This window comes from Octopus sinensis, linkage group LG6, assembly GCF_006345805.1.
Source record: "Octopus sinensis linkage group LG6, ASM634580v1, whole genome shotgun sequence".
Lineage (NCBI taxonomy): Eukaryota > Metazoa > Mollusca > Cephalopoda > Octopoda > Octopodidae > Octopus > Octopus sinensis.
The window spans coordinates 5,793,832-5,814,206 of NC_043002.1; the positions used below are offsets into that span (position 1 = coordinate 5,793,832).

General features: G+C 45.6%; 2 protein-coding genes across 2 annotated transcripts in view; one reads left to right on the top strand and one right to left on the bottom strand.

Annotated features, from left to right (window-relative positions):
• Positions 1 to 981: 981 nt before the first annotated feature.
• Positions 982 to 20,375, top strand: part of LOC115212853 (maternal embryonic leucine zipper kinase-like) — a 76,917-nt gene continuing 57,523 nt past the window's right edge. Inside the window, 2 exon segments of the mRNA XM_036503607.1 lie at positions 982 to 1,234; positions 17,755 to 17,821. Of these exon segments, the coding sequence (XP_036359500.1) occupies positions 17,764 to 17,821 (58 nt within the window). The 5' untranslated portion in view covers positions 982 to 1,234; positions 17,755 to 17,763.
• Positions 7,144 to 7,551, bottom strand: LOC115212852 (histone-lysine N-methyltransferase SETMAR-like). Its single transcript, XM_029781629.1, has one exon. It carries the CDS (start codon positions 7,549 to 7,551, stop codon positions 7,144 to 7,146), a length of 408 nt encoding a protein of 135 aa, XP_029637489.1.

The window sequence follows — 20,375 nt, forward strand, 5'->3', positions numbered from 1 at the left end:
TACACCTGTAATGAGTAGAAAAATAAAGACATTATCTAAATTATTGATTCTGGAATTTCGGAATTTAAATTTATAACGAATATAATGGATAAGTACCAGTTACGCACTGGGGTCGATATAATCGACTTAATCCGTTTTTCTGTCCTTGTTTGTCCTCTCTGTGTTTAGCCCCTTGTGGGTAGTAAAGAAATAGGTATGATATCTCCGAAAAATTGCTTATTTCTTCAAAAACAATATTATAGTTGTTGAATAAGAGTGAGTGATAGTATTACCAATATATGGACAGTGTTAATGCCATCCATACAACTTAAATTCTTCGGATAGTCAACTCCTTTCATGCATTTATTAGCTAAACTGTTTCGGGTAGTCCAGATTCCGATCGTTAAGTACGATTTATTTAAACAAATAACGAATCACTTTAGAAAGAGCAGTTACATCGACCTTAAATCACAGTGAACCGTCTTAAAAGAAGGAAGGACATATGATGTAAGATGTCCTAGATATACTGTGTCTGAAAAAATATAAGAAACAGTCGTGTCTGAAAAGTTTTGGGTCACAGGTTTGTACTGTCAGATCGAGAGCAAAACAACAAGCTTAGTTGGCTAAAGGGTACTACTAGCGAACAGTGGTCCCGGTGCGCGCACACGTGAAGTCGCGCATCCGCGCTAGCTAGTCGTAAGTAGTCGATCCTACAACGACTACCTAGCAAAGTAAATAAAACACAAAATAAATAATTTTTTTTACACAAAGTAAATAATTTTTGTTAAACAAAGTAAATAAAACACAAAAACACAAAGTAAATAATTTTTTAAACAAAGTAAATAAAACATAAAAACACAAAGTTAGGATCGACTAGTCACGCCTAGCTGGTGCGGATGCGCGCACCGGGACCACTGTTCTCAAGTAGTACCGGCTAGGTAAAGTACCACTCGATTAAATGGGAATCAAACCATGTTATAACTTCACCCCGAAGCGACAGACGTCCTTGTGGAAAAGCATGAACACCACTCCATCCCATTCCCGTAGAACCCGAACCATTCTTCTCCTAGCAGAAAACTCCAAAGCAACGCAGTCTCCAGTCTCGGTTAAGTTCCCGCGTGACATTTCCTCGCTTCTGATTGGCTAACACCAAATGTGTGGCAAGTTTGAAAACTTAAACATTATTTGTCTCTTTCATCATAAACTTACTGGACACTAATTTACCTGTGTGTACATAGACTACCCACCACTCCAGGTAAACCACTACCTATTTCTAATGCTGCTTCACTTACTACAACACTGTCTGGTTTATAAATGAAACTCACTCCTTGTTTTGCATACTTTTGTTGTCTCTTTTACATCTTAACAAACATTTTTCAATCCATCTCTCTTAATTGCCAACAGGTACTTCATAGAACATTCGTTATGTAACATACATATATATATCTACAATGTAATATTGTTATATCATTATTAATTAACTCTCCCTGTTTTAATTGTGAAACCGAATGCATGTTATTTACGATGCTAGGAAAAATATTTTTTCTACATATGTGTTCTTTTTTCATTCCATCCTTTGCATTAGATTTTATAATAATGAAATTATTGTATACAGCGCTCAGGTGCATTTTATAATCCCCGATTTTTCTTCTTACATTAAGCAAGACAAGTCGTTATACATTTTACAGCTTTAAGCTTGTAAATGATAAAATTAAAGATTTATAAAAGTGGATGAATATCTGTCTAATATAATTTTTATTTTATTTCTTTCCTTTACAAAAATTCAGAACGGCCTACCTCTCTATTGATCATTTTCACATCACGTTTCATCTGAATAAAAGCAGTCTTTATTTTATGTTCTACTTTGAAATAATATCATTTAATGTAAAGAAGATAAATATTTGATCAGTGAGTTTAGTGTGGGAATATTTGTCAGTAACGTTGACTTGGCGGCTACGTTGTTTAAAACTAGTTTTCTGTTAGTCTTTATTATATTCGACCCCAATCAAATTACCCACCCAAATGTGCGCTCTCAAAACCTATTTTTTAATTCTGAGAGAATTTGTTTTTTTTCGCTTTCTCTACTTTCCTCTCTTTTTCTCTGTTTCCAAGCAGTGACTGACCTTTAAAATATACATATTCCTTTTCAAACAATATATCTTTCTATCCAAATAGCCTGAATAGTGAATTATCACATACTTGCTATCTTGTAACTAACGGTTGTTGGGTATGAATAGTCAACAACAGCTGTACCGCCTTAAAAATTCAAAACTCCAATAGAAATAGTAACTTGTGTAAATCCACCTTTTTTTTTGTATGCCCGTTTATAATTATATTTTTAAAACCGTTTTCCACGAAACTTCAAGGAAATGTATCTCGAAATTCTAAAACTAAACTGAATACATTGCAGATTGCCTTGGTGCCAAGTTGGGGAGGTATTCTTGATTTACAATTAAACAAATTTACTTAATGCTACTTTACCATTAAAAAGGAATAATCATTTGACGGACTTTCGGAATAACTATCACTACATCACGGAGAAGGTAAAAAAAGATTAAATAAAGGGGCAAAAATATAGAAAACTGTAATTTTTGGAAAGTATTCTTTTAGAATCGTAATTTTCGTTGTGTGAAACAGGAATATTGACAAAGAAAAATAACACCCAACTTTTTCCCTTCCTGATGAGGTAGTGATATCGATTTCGAAGGTCCGCCCATCATTCAACTCCAGTCACCTATAAAGGTTTTTATTTTTTTCGTGTGATTTGAACTTAAAGCATACACGAACGAAATCAAATACTGCGGCAATGCTTGATATTTCTATTTTCGTTTGAAGATCGAATTCCGAAGAATCGAATTATGCTCTTCGACGTCCAGTATCGATGCATTTAATTTCTACCGTATGATGACCAATAGCAATGAGTGCAGGCCCATTGCTATTGGTCATGATACAGTGTTGTTAGCAAGAATGGAAATGACTTATAGCCGGCATGCAGAGCCGTCTTAGGATTATCGACCCTTCACTCAGATAAAAACAATGTACTGGGACCTCTTACATATACGACCCCATCATAAATAAGCATTGGGCCCCATGACACGTAGGTGTTTCCAGGTAACTGTCCAGTGTACCCATTCGTTATGACAGCACTGTCCACATGCTCCTCGGACTAGTAATAGGCCAAAACAATTCGACGACTATGTTTTCAGCTGCACAATCAAATTTGAAAATTCCTGTATCAAGCCAAAATAATATCCTCAACTGCTAATTGTATATCTCTCCCAAGACCGCGAAACAGTTTCGATTCTATTAAAACACACACAAAGAAATGAGCTTTACGCAGTCTCAAATCAATGTTTGGTCGCCTTTAGATCCCACCAGTTCTAGACAAGACTTAAAAGTATTTTTTCGAATCAAATAACACAGAAAAACAGCATAGATAATAATATTTAAGCATTATTGAATTCTTTCCTTGATTCAATTAGAAATTAAAACAGGATCATGATATTTTATAGTACCAAATGCCCCTCAGACAATCTCACTGGGGTCTTTAAAAATCCACTGGAAATAGTGACCAAATGTCACCCTTCTTTCATAAAAACAAGACTTATTGGATATATATATTTTTTATTGCCCACAAGGGGCTAAACATAGAGGGAACAAACAAGGACAGACAAAGGGATTAAGTCGATTACATCGACCCCAGTTTGTAACTGGTCCTTAATTTATCGACCCCGAAAGGATGAAAGGCAAAGTCAACCTCAGCGGAATTTGAACTTAGAACGTAACGGCAGACGAAATACCGCTAAGTATTTCGCCCAGCGTGCTAATATTTCTGCCAGTTCGCCGCCTTATTGGATATATTGTCTAGAATGCCTATACTCATAGGGTTGCTTGACCTAGGCCAACTTATGAGAAGGGTGAATCCTCTGCAAAATCACAAAGAGATAAATGGTTGTAGTGTTGTCCTGAAAACATGCAGCTTGAGGGTCAATCTGGCAGTCCAAATATTGGTAATCATGTGGTCAATGACTGAAGAGACTTTTTACATTTATTCATTCGTTTTGTCTCACTACATTTACTACTGAGTGAATTATACCGTTAAACGATGATGATGATAAAATGTCAGTGCTACCTGATATGCAAACCACAGCCATTTTGTGTTGCTGATGGTTAGTGCTACTGCTTTGCTTTTAGCTCTAAACCTGGAGAAAGAGGTAGTGACCATGGCCTTTGCAGTATCTCTGAGACCTGTCAGATTGATGCTGTTAGTTTTTCACTTTTACAAGTTAACAACTACAGAAAACAAAAAAACATAAAGAAGGAAAGAATTCCAGCAGGAGCAAGTATTGAACATAGTCATTAGGACGAGGGTCTCATAAAGCACATTTATTGGCCAAAGATTGGAGCATTTTATATGCTGATCACTTGAGTGGCCTTTCTCTAGTTGTTCCCTTGGATGTCTATGTGTACAGCAGCTGCAAGCACCATCCCAGATAAGGGGCAGGACTTCATTGTGGTTCTCACCTCACTTTTGTAGATCATCAGTCATTGTTGGAACTTGAAGTATTTTCTACTTCTGTTTGCTCAAATTTTATTCAAAGATTATTATTGAGTCTTTTAAGTTTTTCGTGATAGTCCAAGACATCCTGAGATTTCATTGTTCTGGTTTTACTTTTTTTTTTCTAACTCAGAAAATATTTGTTCTTTTGACTGAACACAAAAAATCAGAGATCTACATTTTTGAGAGTGGCAAGGGAAATTTACGACGTTATGTTAGTTAAGTTAAGTTTAGTTAATTTTTTGGCTCAAAAAGCAAAAAGCAAGGCCATGTAGGGGGACATGGAGTTATGTACAGGGTGGTGTTCATGCAAAGAGTTCAGGCCATTTCTGGTCAAGAGAGACTTTGAACCGAGCGGTCGTCGGCATCTTCACTATCTCGTCCGGCAGCTTATTCCACAGATCTGCAACCCAGACAGAGAAAGCCCCTCTCCTTCGATTGAGATGAAATCGTCGCAGATAGAGCTTTTCGGAGTGACCCCGCAGCCGATGCTCTGGAGCAGGAGTGAAGAACAGCTCTTTCGAGAGGTTACACGTTCCGCTTATGATGTTGTGAGCAAGAATGAGATCACCACGGCGTCATCGTTTTTCTAGAGAATAAAGGTCGAGCGTCTTCAGCCTTTCTTCATAAGACAAATGCTTGAGACCAAGAACCATGCGGGTAGCCAGCTTCTGGACTCTTTCGAGATGGTGTATGTCTTTGAGGAGATAAGGAGAAGAGGCTTGAATCCCGTACTCCAATATGGGTTTCACCAGCGTGACATAGAGTGGTAGGAATATGGCTGCTGTGAGCATTCCGAATGACTGTCGAATCAAAAACAGAACTCTGCGTGCTTTGTTGGCAGCATGGACGCACTGGGCCGAAGGCGAAAAGGAAGAATCCACCAAGATACCCAGGTCCTTTACCTGGTCGGTCCTCTCCAGTAGCAGACGACCTGGCTTGAAATCAAGTTGAGTTGCAGGAGAAGAGCCAACAAGCAGATGACAGCACTTTGAAACGTTCAGACACAGGTTCCATTCGTTAGACCATCTCCAAACTTGGTGGAGGCATCGGCGAAGATCATCTATATCACCGCAAGGAGCAACCAATTTGACATCATCGGCAAATAGTAGGGTGTGTTGCATGAGGTCGTCGGGCAAGTCATTTATGAAAACTAAGAACAATAAGGGCCCAAGCACTGAACCTTGAGGCACGCCACTGCTAGGATATACTCTTTTTTTTTTTTGCATTTCCAAATATAAAGAAGTGAAACGATTTTAAGCAGGGATCAAGTCTTTGAGCTGAATTTATCAAAGTGCTTCATTCTTTTGTGGTTATCGTGAAGTAGAATGAGGTGGGGGTAGGGTTCTTTAGTAAATCCAATCTATTCTAGTATATTCTTCTTTCTACTTTGTGCCAGATGGCACAATAAGCTTCCAGTCTCTATCCCTCTCTCTCGTCCTATTGCACCTGGTCCCATGTTCCCCATCTACTGACCTGCCTCTCTAGTTTAACAGTTCTTCTCCCTTGTGTTCTTGAATCCTCCATGTTTCCTTCATCCTTCAAGAGTCCATGTATTGTTGGGTTGAGATGTAGTGTAATTGACCCCAAAGCTTAGCTTTCACTCAAGTGCATCATGTTTCTTTCTCTTTCTAGTTAGGAACCACTGCTTCTCTACCATGTTGTGGATTCTTCTGAATGTTTGAAGTTTCTGTAATAAGAAGTTTCCTTCAGGATCAGGTGATTAGCTCAATGCCCAACCTTCAAGATCTGAAGGCAGGATGTGTGTTCTGAGGGTTTCCTCCCTTTGGATAATTGCAATGCTGCCCATGCTCAAGAGCTCTATTTGCCTGGGAGTCAAAATCAGGGTTTCCTTCTAGGGGATTTTTTGGCTCCCTGTGAAGTGTGTTAGGGTACATAAGAAGTCAGAGGTACATAACGGTAGAATTAGTGGGAGATGAACCAAGGTTATTGTAGGGATGGTTGCTATTGGCAAAATGAGAGAGGTATATAGGGGAAAGGCAAGGTGGACAGGGCATTCAGTGGCAAATAAAGTGGTAAGGTATGGTATTGAGAATGCATGAGAAAAAGGAAGTGGTTTCAGGAAGGGTGAGTGATAAGGTGAATGAAATATGTGCAGTCCTCCTACTCTAATAGTGACAGCAGCTGAGTGAATAGAACCATAGTTAGAGGAGTGATGGAGGGGTGGGTGTTAGGAAGATGAGTTGTTGGGGTGATGTAGCCGACTGTATTATCATTAGTAATATTTTCATAGATATAACAGAATATCTTAAAATATTCTTTTGCCATTTAGAATTCTTCTGAAGTAGCATTTATGTGCTTAAATAATGTGTCTGTAGAAGAGCAATAAAACCTATCCAAAGCATGTCTGGTGTTGATGAGATCTGTGCTTAGACCATTGCAGAAGAGCTGGGGTGGCTATTAGATACACTAAATCAGTGTAGGCAAGTCTATTTTAAAAGGGATGCAGTCTAAAATGTGTAGATGTTTGTACAGTTGACTTTGTCCAAATATAATAGCTAAATATATCAGGGTGTGTGGAATGTAATTGCATTTTACCAGAAAGGATATAAAAACAAATGCAAACTGTGTTTATTTGAATAGTTCTAATCAAGAATGTAATCACCATTGTTTTTGTCAACTGCCGCCCAATGGGAAAGTAACCTTTTATGTCCAAATGTCTGAATGGCCATTTTCAACTTCCTCTCTGATCTTTTGCCTCTTATATCATGTTTTAGTGATCGGAACAAATGGAAATCCATAGGGGCCAAGTCAGATGCGTATGAAGGATGTGAAAGAACTTTCCTTTCTAACAATCTTATTTTTTCTTGGGTTTGTTTTGAAGAATGTTGCCATCCATTGTCATGTTGAAGAATGACACCTTTTCTGATTACTAAAGCTGGCTTTTGACATAATTTTTCATTTACACAATCAAGTTGTTGATAATAGACATCTGCATTGATGGTTCTTCTATGTTCCAGTGGCTGTAATGGATGATACCTCTCATGTTCCATCAAACACAAAGCAAGGATTTTTGTGGATGGTGTTCTAGTTTTGGCGTTGGCACTAGCCTTTCATTACATAATAACCATTGTCATTTTCATTTTCTGTTATGATGCAAAAATCCATTTTTCATCACCTGTAACAATACTCAGCAGAAAGGATAGGTTGTTATCAGTGGTTAGAAGACTGCTGTAGATGGTGGAATGTTGTGTTCAGTTCTCAAGCAGAAGCTCATGTGGATCCCAATGGTAGTTAAATTGACTCAAGATGTTGATAACAATTTCCAGTTCTCATGTGGCAGACTTGAACCTTATTTGAAGATAATACAAAACAAAATAAAACAAAACTTTCCTCTCATCCATTTTACATCTTCACAATTTAAAATTAAACTTAACAATTCTAGAACCTCTGCTCTTACTTAAGTCCTTCACTCCCTATAGAACACAGATCATTGAGTGGCTTTTCTCTATTGTTTTTACATCCTCAAAGTAAGGATTTCTTCTCCTGGACCTTGTTGGTTTTGAATTTTCACTGATGCTTTTGTGACTTTACTTTTTCTTTAGGTAGGGGTGTTGGTGCTATGCAATTTCATCTTACTTCTGGGATGAGGTGGTCCATATTAGCCTATCTTCTGTCCTTTGCCAGTTCATCATGAGAAACCCTACCATCAGCTTGAACTCTGCTGGCCTAGCTCTGAGGGTCACTGCAGCCCACAAGCCATCTCACCATAACAAAGACTGGGCCTTACTTGTTACTGTTTGCAGGAAATCTAATATAATTTTTTATGATTAGCACCCTACGAGCGTGATCATTGACAGAGCGGCTAACCGGCTTCCGTGCCAGTGGCACTTAAAGGGCACCATTCAAGCATGATCATTACCAGCGTTGCCAGAGCAGCCAACTGGCTTCCGTGCCAGTGGCACTTAAAGGGCACCATTCAAGCATGATCATTACCAGCGTTGCCAGAGCAGCCAACTGGCTTCCGTGCCAGTGGCACTTAAAGGGCACCATTCAAGCATAATCATTACCAGCGTTGCCAGAGCAGCCAACTGGCTTCCGTGCCAGTGGCACTTAAAGGGCACCATTCAAGCATGATCATTACCAGCGTTGCCAGAGCAGCCAACTGGCTTCCGTGCCAGTGGCACTTAAAGGGCACCATTCAAGCATGATCATTACCAGCGTTGCCAGAGCAGCCAACTGGCTTCCGTGCCAGTGGAACGTAATAGGGCACCATTCAAGCATGATCATTACCAGCGTTGCCAGAGCAGCCAACTGGCTTCCGTGCCAGTGGCACTTAAAGGGCACCATTCAAGCATGATCATTACCAGCGTTGCCAGAGCAGCCAACTGGCTTCCGTGCCAGTGGCACTTAAAGGGCACCATTCAAGCATGATCATTACCAGCGTTGCCAGAGCAGCCAACTGGCTTCCGTGCCAGTGGTACTTAAAGGGCACCATTCAAGCATGATCATTACCAGCGTTGCCAGAGCAGCCAACTGGCTTCCGTGCCAGTGGAACGTAATAGGGCACCATTCAAGCATGATCATACCAGCGTTGCCAGAGCAGCCAACTGGCTTCCGTGCCAGTGGCACTTAAAGGGCACCATTCAAGCATATCATTACCAGCGTTGCCAGAGCAGCCAACTGGCTTCCGTGCCAGTGGCACTTAAAGGGCACCATTCAAGCATGATCATTACCAGCGTTGCCAGAGCAGCCAACTGGTTTCCGTGCCAGTGGCACTTAAAGGGCACCATTCAAGCATGATCATTACATTACCAGCGTTGCCAGAGCAGCCAACTGGCTTCCGTGCCAGTGGAACGTAATAGGGCACCATTCAAGCATGATCATTACCAGCGTTGCCAGAGCAGCCAACTGGCTTCTGTGCCAGTGGCACTTAAAGGGCACCATTCAAGCATGATCATTACCAGCGTTGCCAGAGCAGCCAACTGGCTTCCGTGCCAGTGGCACTTAAAGGGCACCATTCAAGCATGATCATTACCAGCGTTGCCAGAGCAGCCAACTGGCTTCCGTGCCAGTGGAACGTAATAGGGCACCATTCAAGCATGATCATTACCAGCGTTGCCAGAGCAGCCAACTGGCTTCCGTGCCAGTGGCACTTAAAGGGCACCATTCAAGCATGATCATTACCAGCGTTGCCAGAGCAGCCAACTGGCTTCCGTGCCAGTGGCACTTAAGGGCACCATTCAAGCATGATCATTACCAGCGTTGCCAGAGCAGCCAACTGGCTTCCGTGCCAGTGGCACTTAAAGGGCACCATTCAAGCATGATCATTACCAGCGTTGCCAGAGCAGCCAACTGGCTTCCGTGCCAGTGGCACTTAAAGGGCACCATTCAAGCATGATCATTACCAGCGTTGCCAGAGCAGCCACTGGCTTCCGTGCCAGTGGCATGTAATAGGGCACCATTCAAGCATGATCATTACCAGCGTTGCCAGAGCAGCCAACTGGCTTCCGTGCCAGTGGCACTTAAAGGGCACCATTCAAGCATGATCATTACCAGCGTTGCCAGAGCAGCCAACTGGCTTCCGTGCCAGTGGCACTTAAAGGCACCATTCAAGCATGATCATTACCAGCGTTGCCAGAGCAGCCAACTGGCTTCCGTGCCAGTGGTACTTAAAGGGCACCATTCAAGCATGATCATTACCAGCGTTGCCAGAGCAGCAGCCAACTGGCTGGCTTCCGTGCCAGTGGCACTTAAAGGGCACCATTCAAGCATGATCATTACCAGTTGCCAGAGCAGCCAACTGGCTTCCGTGCCAGTGGCACTTAAAGGGCACCATTCAAGCATGATCATTACCAGCGCGTTGCCAGAGCAGCCAACTGGCTTCCGTGCCAGTGGTACTTAAAGGGCACCATTCAAGCATGATCATTACCAGCGTTGCCAGAGCAGCCACTGGCTTCCGTGCCAGTGGCACTTAAAGGGCACCATTCAAGCATGATCATTACCAGCGTTGCCAGAGCAGCCAACTGGCTCCGTGCCAGTGGCACTTAAAGGGCACCATTCAAGCATGATCATTACCAGCGTTGCCAGAGCAGCCAACTGGCTTCCGTGCCAGTGGCACTTAAAGGCACCATTCAAGCATGATCATTACCAGCGTTGCCAGAGCAGCCAACTGGCTTCCGTGCCAGTGGCACTTAAAGGGCACCATTCAAGCATGATCATTACCAGCGTTGCCAGAGCAGCCAACTGGCTTCCGTGCCAGTGGCACTTAAAGGGCACCATTCAAGCATGATCATTACCAGCGTTGCCAGAGCAGCCAACTGGCTTCCGTGCCAGTGGCACTTAAAGGGCACCATTCAAGCATGATCATTACCAGCGTTGCCAGAGCAGCCAACTGGCTTCCGTGCCAGTGGCACTTAAAGGGCACCATTCAAGCATGATCATTACCAGCGTTGCCAGAGCAGCCAACTGGCTTCCGTGCCAGTGGCACTTAAAGGGCACCATTCAAGCATGATCATTACCAGCGTTGCCAGAGCAGCCAACTGGCTTCCGTGCCAGTGGCACGTAATAGGGCACCATTCAAGCATGATCATTACCAGCGTTGCCAGAGCAGCCAACTGGCTTCCGTGCCAGTGGAACTTAAAGGGCACCATTCAAGCATGATCATTACCAGCGTTGCCAGAGCAGCCAACTGGCTTCCGTGCCAGTGGAACTTAAAGGGCACCATTCAAGCATGATCATTACCAGCGTTGCCAGAGCAGCCAACTGGCTTCCGTGCCAGTGGCACTTAAAGGGCACCATTCAAGCATGATCATTACCAGCGTTGCCAGAGCAGCCAACTGGCTTCCGTGCCAGTGGTACTTAAAGGGCACCATTCAAGCATGATCATTACCAGCGTTGCCAGAGCAGCCAACTGGCTTCCGTGCCAGTGGCACTTAAAGGGCACCATTCAAGCATGATCATTACCAGCGTTGCCAGAGCAGCCAACTGGCTTCCGTGCCAGTGGCACTTAAAGGGCACCATTCAAGCATGATCATTACCAGCGTTGCCAGAGCAGCCAACTGGCTTCCGTGCCAGTGGCACTTAAAGGGCACCATTCAAGCATGATCATTACCAGCGTTGCCAGAGCAGCCAACTGGCTTCCGTGCCAGTGGTACTTAAAGGGCACCATTCAAGCATGATCATTACCAGCGTTGCCAGAGCAGCCAACTGGCTTCCGTGCCAGTGGCACTTAAAGGGCACCATTCAAGCATGATCATTACCAGCGTTGCCAGAGCAGCCAACTGGCTTCCGTGCCAGTGTACTTAAAGGGCACCATTCAAGCATGATCATTACCAGCGTTGCCAGAGCAGCCAACTGGCTTCCGTGCCAGTGGCACTTAAAGGGCACCATTCAAGCATGATCATTACCAGCGTTGCCAGAGCAGCCAACTGGCTTCCGTGCCAGTGGCACTTAAAGGGCACCATTCAAGCATGATCATTACCAGCGTTGCCAGAGCAGCCAACTGGCTTCCGTGCCAGTGGCACTTAAAGGGCACCATTCAAGCATGATCATTACCAGCGTTGCCAGAGCAGCCAACTGGCTTCCGTGCCAGTGGCACTTAAAGGGCACCATTCAAGCATGATCATTACCAGCGTTGCCAGAGCAGCCAACTGGCTTCCGTGCCAGTGGCACTTAAAGGGCACCATTCAAGCATGATCATTACCAGCGTTGCCAGAGCAGCCAACTGGCTTCCGTGCCAGTGGCACTTAAAGGGCACCATTCAAGCATGATCATTACCAGCGTTGCCAGAGCAGCCAACTGGCTTCCGTGCCAGTGGCACTTAAAGGGCACCATTCAAGCATGATCATTACCAGCGTTGCCAGAGCAGCCAACTGGCTTCCGTGCCAGTGGCACTTAAAGGGCACCATTCAAGCATGATCATTACCAGCGTTGCCAGAGCAGCCAACTGGCTTCCGTGCCAGTGGCACTTAAAGGGCACCATTCAAGCATGATCATTACCAGCGTTGCCAGAGCAGCCAACTGGCTTCCGTGCCAGTGGCACTTAAAGGGCACCATTCAAGCATGATCATTACCAGCGTTGCCAGAGCAGCCAACTGGCTTCCGTGCCAGTGGCACTTAAAGGGCACCATTCAAGCATGATCATTACCAGCGTTGCCAGAGCAGCCAACTGGCTTCCGTGCCAGTGGCACTTAAAGGGCACCATTCAAGCATGATCATTACCAGCGTTGCCAGAGCAGCCAACTGGCTTCCGTGCCAGTGGACTTAAAGGGCACCATTCAAGCATGATCATTACCAGCGTTGCCAGAGCAGCCAACTGGCTTCCGTGCCAGTGGCACTTAAAGGGCACCATTCAAGCATGATCATTACCAGCGTTGCCAGAGCAGCCAACTGGCTTCCGTGCCAGTGGCACTTAAAGGGCACCATTCAAGCATGATCATTACCAGCGTTGCCAGAGCAGCCAACTGGCTTCCGTGCCAGTGGAATAAAGGGCACCATTCAAGCATGATCATTACCAGCGTTGCCAGAGCAGCCAACTGGCTTCCGTGCCAGTGGCACTTAAAGGGCACCATTCAAGCATGATCATTACCAGCGTTGCCAGAGCAGCCAACTGGCTTCCGTGCCAGTGGCACTTAAAGGGCACCATTCAAGCATGATCATTACCAGCGTTGCCAGAGCAGCCAACTGGCTTCCGTGCCAGTGGCACTTAAAGGGCACCATTCAAGCATGATCATTACCAGCGTTGCCAGAGCAGCCAACTGGCTTCCGTGCCAGTGGCACTTAAAGGGCACCATTCAAGCATGATCATTACCAGCGTTGCCAGAGCAGCCAACTGGCTTCCGTGCCAGTGGCACTTAAAGGGCACCATTCAAGCATGATCATTACCAGCGTTGCCAGAGCAGCCAACTGGCTTCCGTGCCAGTGGCACTTAAAGGGCACCATTCAAGCATGATCATTACCAGCGTTGCCAGAGCAGCCAACTGGCTTCCGTGCCAGTGGCACTTAAAGGGCACCATTCAAGCATGATCATTACCAGCGTTGCCAGAGCAGCCAACTGGCTTCCGTGCCAGTGGCACTTAAAGGGCACCATTCAAGCATGATCATTACCAGCGTTGCCAGAGCAGCCAACTGGCTTCCGTGCCAGTGGCACTTAAAGGGCACCATTCAAGCATGATCATTACCAGCGTTGCCAGAGCAGCCAACTGGCTTCCGTGCCAGTGGACACTTAAAGGGCACCATTCAAGCATGATCATTACCAGCGTTGCCAGAGCAGCCAACTGGCTTCCGTGCCAGTGGCACTTAAAGGGCACCATTCAAGCATGATCATTACCAGCGTTGCCAGAGCAGCCAACTGGCTTCCGTGCCAGTGGCACTTAAAGGGCACCATTCAAGCATGATCATTACCAGCGTTGCCAGAGCAGCCAACTGGCTTCCGTGCCAGTGGCACTTAAAGGGCACCATTCAAGCATGATCATTACCAGCGTTGCCAGAGCAGCCAACTGGCTTCCGTGCCAGTGCACTTAAAGGGCACCATTCAAGCATGATCATTACCAGCGTTGCCAGAGCAGCCAACTGGCTTCCGTGCCAGTGGCACTTAAAGGGCACCATTCAAGCATGATCATTACCAGCGTTGCCAGAGCAGCCAACTGGCTTCCGTGCCAGTGGCACTTAAAGGGCACCATTCAAGCATGATCATTACCAGCGTTGCCAGAGCAGCCAACTGGCTTCCGTGCCAGTGGCACTTAAAGGGCACCATTCAAGCATGATCATTACCAGCGTTGCCAGAGCAGCCAACTGGCTTCCGTGCCAGTGGCACTTAAAGGGCACCATTCAAGCATGATCATTACCAGCGTTGCCAGAGCAGCCAACTGGCTTCCGTGCCAGTGACACTTAAAGGGCACCATTCAAGCATGATCATTACCAGCGTTGCCAGAGCAGCCAACTGGCTTCCGTGCCAGTGGCACTTAAAGGGCACCATTCAAGCATGATCATTACCAGCGTTGCCAGAGCAGCCAACTGGCTTCCGTGCCAGTGGCACTTAAAGGGCACCATTCAAGCATGATCATTACCAGCGTTGCCAGAGCAGCCAACTGGCTTCCGTGCCAGTGGCACTTAAAGGGCACCATTCAAGCATGATCATTACCAGCGTTGCCAGAGCAGCCAACTGGCTTCCGTGCCAGTGGCACTTAAAGGGCACCATTCAAGCATGATCATTACCAGCGTTGCCAGAGCAGCCAACTGGCTTCCGTGCCAGTGGCACTTAAAGGGCCATTCAAGCATGATCATTACCAGCGTTGCCAGAGCAGCCAACTGGCTTCCGTGCCAGTGGCACTTAAAGGGCACCATTCAAGCATGATCATTACCAGCGTTGCCAGAGCAGCCAACTGGCTTCCGTGCCAGTGGGACTTAAGGGCACCATTCAAGCATGATCATTACCAGCGTTGCCAGAGCAGCCAACTGGCTTCCGTGCCAGTGGCACTTAAAGGGCACCATTCAAGCATGATCATTACCAGCGTTGCCAGAGCAGCCAACTGGCTTCCGTGCCAGTGGCACGTAATAGGGCACCATTCAAGCATGATCATTACCAGCGTTGCCAGAGCAGCCAACTGGCTTCCGTGCCAGTGGCACTTAAAGGGCACCATTCAAGCATGATCATTACCAGCGTTGCCAGAGCAGCCAACTGGCTTCCGTGCCAGTGGCACGTAATAGGGCACCATTCAAGCATGATCATTACCAGCGTTGCCAGAGCAGCCAACTGGCTTCCGTGCCAGTGGCACTTAAAGGGCACCATTCAAGCATGATCATTACCAGCGTTGCCAGAGCAGCCAACTGGCTTCCGTGCCAGTGGCACTTAAAGGGCACCATTCAAGCATGATCATTACCAGCGTTGCCAGAGCAGCCAACTGGCTTCCGTGCCAGTGGCACTTAAAGGGCACCATTCAAGCATGATCATTACCAGCGTTGCCAGAGCAGCACTGGCTTCCGTGCCAGTGGCACTTAAAGGGCACCATTCAAGCATGATCATTACCAGCGTTGCCAGAGCAGCCAACTGGCTTCCGTGCCAGTGGCACTTAAAGGGCACCATTCAAGCATGATCATTACCAGCGTTGCCAGAGCAGCCAACTGGCTTCCGTGCCAGTGGCACTTAAAGGGCACCATTCAAGCATGATCATTACCAGCGTTGCCAGAGCAGCCAACTGGCTTCCGTGCCAGTGGCACTTAAAGGGCACCATTCAAGCATGATCATTACCAGCGTTGCCAGAGCAGCCAACTGGCTTCCGTGCCAGTGGCACTTAAAGGGCACCATTCAAGCATGATCATTACCAGCGTTGCCAGAGCAGCCAACTGGCTTCCGTGCCAGTGGCACTTAAAGGGCACCATTCAAGCATGATCATTACCAGCGTTGCCAGAGCAGCCAACTGGCTTCCGTGCCAGTGGCACTTAAAGGGCACCATTCAAGCATGATCATTACCAGCGTTGCCAGAGCAGCCAACTGGCTTCCGTGCCAGTGGCACTTAAAGGGCACCATTCAAGCATGATCATTACCAGCGTTGCCAGAGCAGCCAACTGGCTTCCGTGCCAGTGGCACTTAAAGGGCACCATTCAAGCATGATCATTACCAGCGTTGCCAGAGCAGCCAACTGGCTTCCGTGCCAGTGGCACTTAAAGGGCACCATTCAAGCATGATCATTACCAGCGTTGCCAGAGCAGCCAACTGGCTTCCGTGCCAGTGGCACTTAAAGGGCCATTCAAGCATGATCATTACCAGCGTTGCCAGAGCAGCCAACTGGCTTCCGTGCCAGTGGCACTTAAAGGGCACCATTCAAGCATGATCATTACCAGCGTTGCCAGAGCAGCCAACTGGCTTCCGTGCCAGTGGCACTTAAAGGGCACCATTCAAGCATGATCATTACCAGCGTTGCCAGAGCAGCCAACTGGCTTCCGTGCCAGTGGACACTTAAAGGGCACCATTCAAGCATGATCATTACCAGCGTTGCCAGAGCAGCCAACTGGCTTCCGTGCCAGTGGCACTTAAAGGGCACCATTCAAGCATGATCATTACCAGCGTTGCCAGAGCAAAGCTGGCCGTGCCAGTGGCACTAAAGGGCACCATTCAAGCATGATCACATACCGCGTGCCAGAGCAGCCAACTGGCTTCCGTGCCAGTGGCACGTAATAGGGCACCATTCAAGCATGATCATTACCAGCGTTGCCAGAGCAGCCAACTGGCTTCCGTGCCAGTGGCACTTAAAGGGCACCATTCAAGCATGATCATTACCAGCGTTGCCAGAGCAGCCAACTGGCTTCCGTGCCAGTGGCACTTAAAGGGCACCATTCAAGCATGATCATTACCAGCGTTGCCAGAGCAGCCAACTGGCTTCCGTGCCAGTGGCACTTAAAGGGCACCATTCAAGCATGATCATTACCAGCGTTGCCAGAGCAGCCAACTGGCTTCCGTGCCAGTGGCACTTAAAGGGCACCATTCAAGCATGATCATTACCAGCGTTGCCAGAGCAGCCAACTGGCTTCCGTGCCAGTGGCACGTAATAGGGCACCATTCAAGCATGATCATTACCAGCGTTGCCAGAGCAGCCAACTGGCTTCCGTGCCAGTGGCACTTAAAGGGCACCATTCAAGCATGATCATTACCAGCGTTGCCAGAGCAGCCAACTGGCTTCCGTGCCAGTGGCACTTAAAGGGCACCATTCAAGCATGATCATTACCAGCGTTGCCAGAGCAGCCAACTGGCTTCCGTGCCAGTGGCACTTAAAGGGCACCATTCAAGCATGAGCGTTACCAAAGTCGCCTTACTGGCACTTGTGCTGGTGGCACGTGTAAAAGGATTCGAGCGAGGTCGTTGCCAGTACTGCCTGTCTGGCCCCCGTGCCGGTGACACATAAAAAGCACACACTACACTCTCAGTGGTTGGCATTAGGAAGGGCATCCAGCTGTAGAAACTCTGCCAAATCAAGATTGGAGCCTGGTGCAGCCATCTGGTTTGCCAGACCTCAGTCAAAATCGTCCAACCCATGCTAGCATGGAAAGCAGACGTTAAATGATGATGATCTTATTTAGATGATGGGGTGGTAAAAAACAATCCTGCAGAGGCTTAACAGCTATTCATGACACTCCTTTGATAAAATAAGTACCAACATTTTACGGAGGTGATTTCATTGACTAAACTCCATTCCCCCTTCAAATTTGTGATGTTGTCCCAACATGAAATCTTAATTGTTTTATGTTTTCCTTTTCAGTGACTTACAATGTCACGCTATCAAGAACTTGATGGATTATTCCTGCTGAAGGATACTATTGGCTCTGGTAAGGATCAATCATTATTTTTTCAAAACTGTTCCTTCATTTGTTTTATGCCTGATTTTTCGTGCTTTCATGAATCGGACAAATACATTATTGTTTAAGCAGTATGTGTGTGTGTTTAAAAAGACAAAAAAGGAATGCATGGAATTTGATTTCGTTGGTGAGCAATTGGTTTTCAAGCTGGATGTTTTTACCACTCTATTATTATTATTATTATTATTATTATTTTATTATTAGAATTATTATTATATTATTTTATTATTAGAATTATTATTATTATTATTTTATTATTAGAATTATTATTATTTTATTATTAGAATTATTATTATTATTATTTTATTATTAGAATTATTATTATTATCATTATTATTATTATTATTATTATTATCATTATTATTATTCCACTGTATATTATCTGATAGATGGAAATTACAAGAAGCCCAGTGTGTGTGTGTGTATGTCATCATCATCATCATCATCATGCAGTGTTTTAAACACAGCTGTCTACATTTTACAGTATGTATTGGATGCTTCTAATGTGACCCTGGTATGAGTGATTTTTATGTAGGCCAGTCCTCTTCAGCTGGGGGAGTGGAATTAAACACTTCTGCTGTGGAGGACAGATCTTCTCGAGGACAGCAAGGTGCCAGATATCTCTGTCCTTTGTCATTCCCTCCATAAGGTTCAGTGTCATCCTTCAGTCCCATGTCTTCCTAGGCCTCCCTCTTCCACATCTTCCATCCACTTTCAGTGATTGGTACTCCTGTGTGGAGCTGCTGACATCCATCAGCATCACATGGCCAAACCAGCACAGTCTTCTCTCTTGCACATTGCATCTAATTCCTCTTTTGCCTAACTTTTCTCTCAACATGTTAGCACTCTGTTGAACATGCATAATTACAATAATTACATTGCACATCGAATGAAGCATACTGGCCTCATCCCCATGTAGCCTTTGCATGTCCTCTGCATTCAGGGCTAATGTCTCACTACTGTGTAGCATTGCTCTTTGTATACATGCACCATACAATCTTCCCTTCTCTTGAAGAGAGACATCTTTGGTTGCCAACAGAGGTAAAAGCTCTCCGAATTTTCTCCATCCCATTCTTTTTTTTAGTTATTACAGTTTCCATACATCCCCCCCCACCACTAATTTGGTCCTCTATGTGACAGAAATTATCCACTACCTCTAATGAGCTTCTGGGGCATTTGAGAAAATCCATTTCCTGAGTATCTGTAATTTTTTAAGGCTCCTGTGTATCATCCACATATGAACACTACTTTCTCCGACAATCTTCCTATTATTCCACTATACCCATTTCTTTACTACCCACAAGGGGCTAAGCACAGAGGGGGCAAACAAGGACAGACAAACGGATTAAGTCGATTATTTCGACCCCAGTGCGTAACTGGTACTTATTTAATCGACCCTGAAAGGATGAAAGACAAAGCCGACCTCGGCGGAATTTGAACTCAGAACGTAACGGCAGACGAAATACAGCTACACAATTCGCCTGGCGTGCTAACGTTTCTGCCAGCTTGCCGCCTTTTGTTCCACTATACCTCTTGTGTCCATAGCTTGCACTGAGTACACCATATGGAATGCCTGCCTACACCTTTCTTAAAAATTGAGCAGGGCCATTTACCTGAAGGAGGTAGGGTCTTATTTGTTTTCTTGCTTACTAAGTCCATAGTCTTTACTAAGTTACCCTTCAGGCCCTTAAATTCCAGGTTTTGCTTCTACACCTGGAATTTCTTTCCTAGTTCTGATATAGAATCTGCTATGAGGGCAAAATTATCAGCATACAGTAGTTTTCAGGGGCTGCCAACCTATAATGACTCTGTTATGGCCTGGAGGACAGTGATGAAAAGGAGGGGACTGAGGGCTGAGCCTTGATGAACACCTACCTGCACATGCACCCAGTGCTTCCAGAAGCCAGTTTTGCTGGGGTGTGCAGGTCTTCCGAAGAACTATACATTGCCAGTCATCCCAGTTCCTTGTCATCTCCGGAGGGTGGAAGATATTAAGCGACTAGAATCCTTCGATCACCTCTGTCTACGCCGCATCACTTTGCCTCCAACAATTCGGTGCGACACCAGTACAGAATCACCTCCCTCCGACAAGTCATCCTAACAAGACGTGTGCGTTGGCTGGGTCATGCCCTCCGTCGTCAGCCAGGAGAATTCATCTACGAAGCAATTGCCCCAGCTCCCCTTCAGGGTTGGCGAAAGCGATGTGGTGGACAACGAAAAGCCTGGCTGATGACAGTCAAAGCTGATCTGGAACCCAACCTAGGCCTCCCCACCCATATCTATGTTGTTCGCCGCTGGAATAAGGAGTGGTTGGAGATCACACAGTCAGTAGCCTCAAATCGCCAGGTCTGGTCGGCGTTTGTGAGAGATGCAGCATTGAGGACGAATGAAGCCAGCTCAACCCACCCCGGGTGAATGCTGTCTCAAGTCAGTCATCTCCTGTGAGAATCTTAGGGTCTTCACTCCAGTTTTTTGCACTTCATCCCATGTCTTCCTGGATCTCTCTTGTCCACAGTCTTCGGCA

Bases quoted from the DNA above. Each gene is read 5' to 3' on its own strand.
- LOC115212852 (XM_029781629.1), bottom strand. From the start codon at position 7,551: ATGGAACATGAGAGGTATCATCCATTACAGCCACTGGAACATAGAAGA.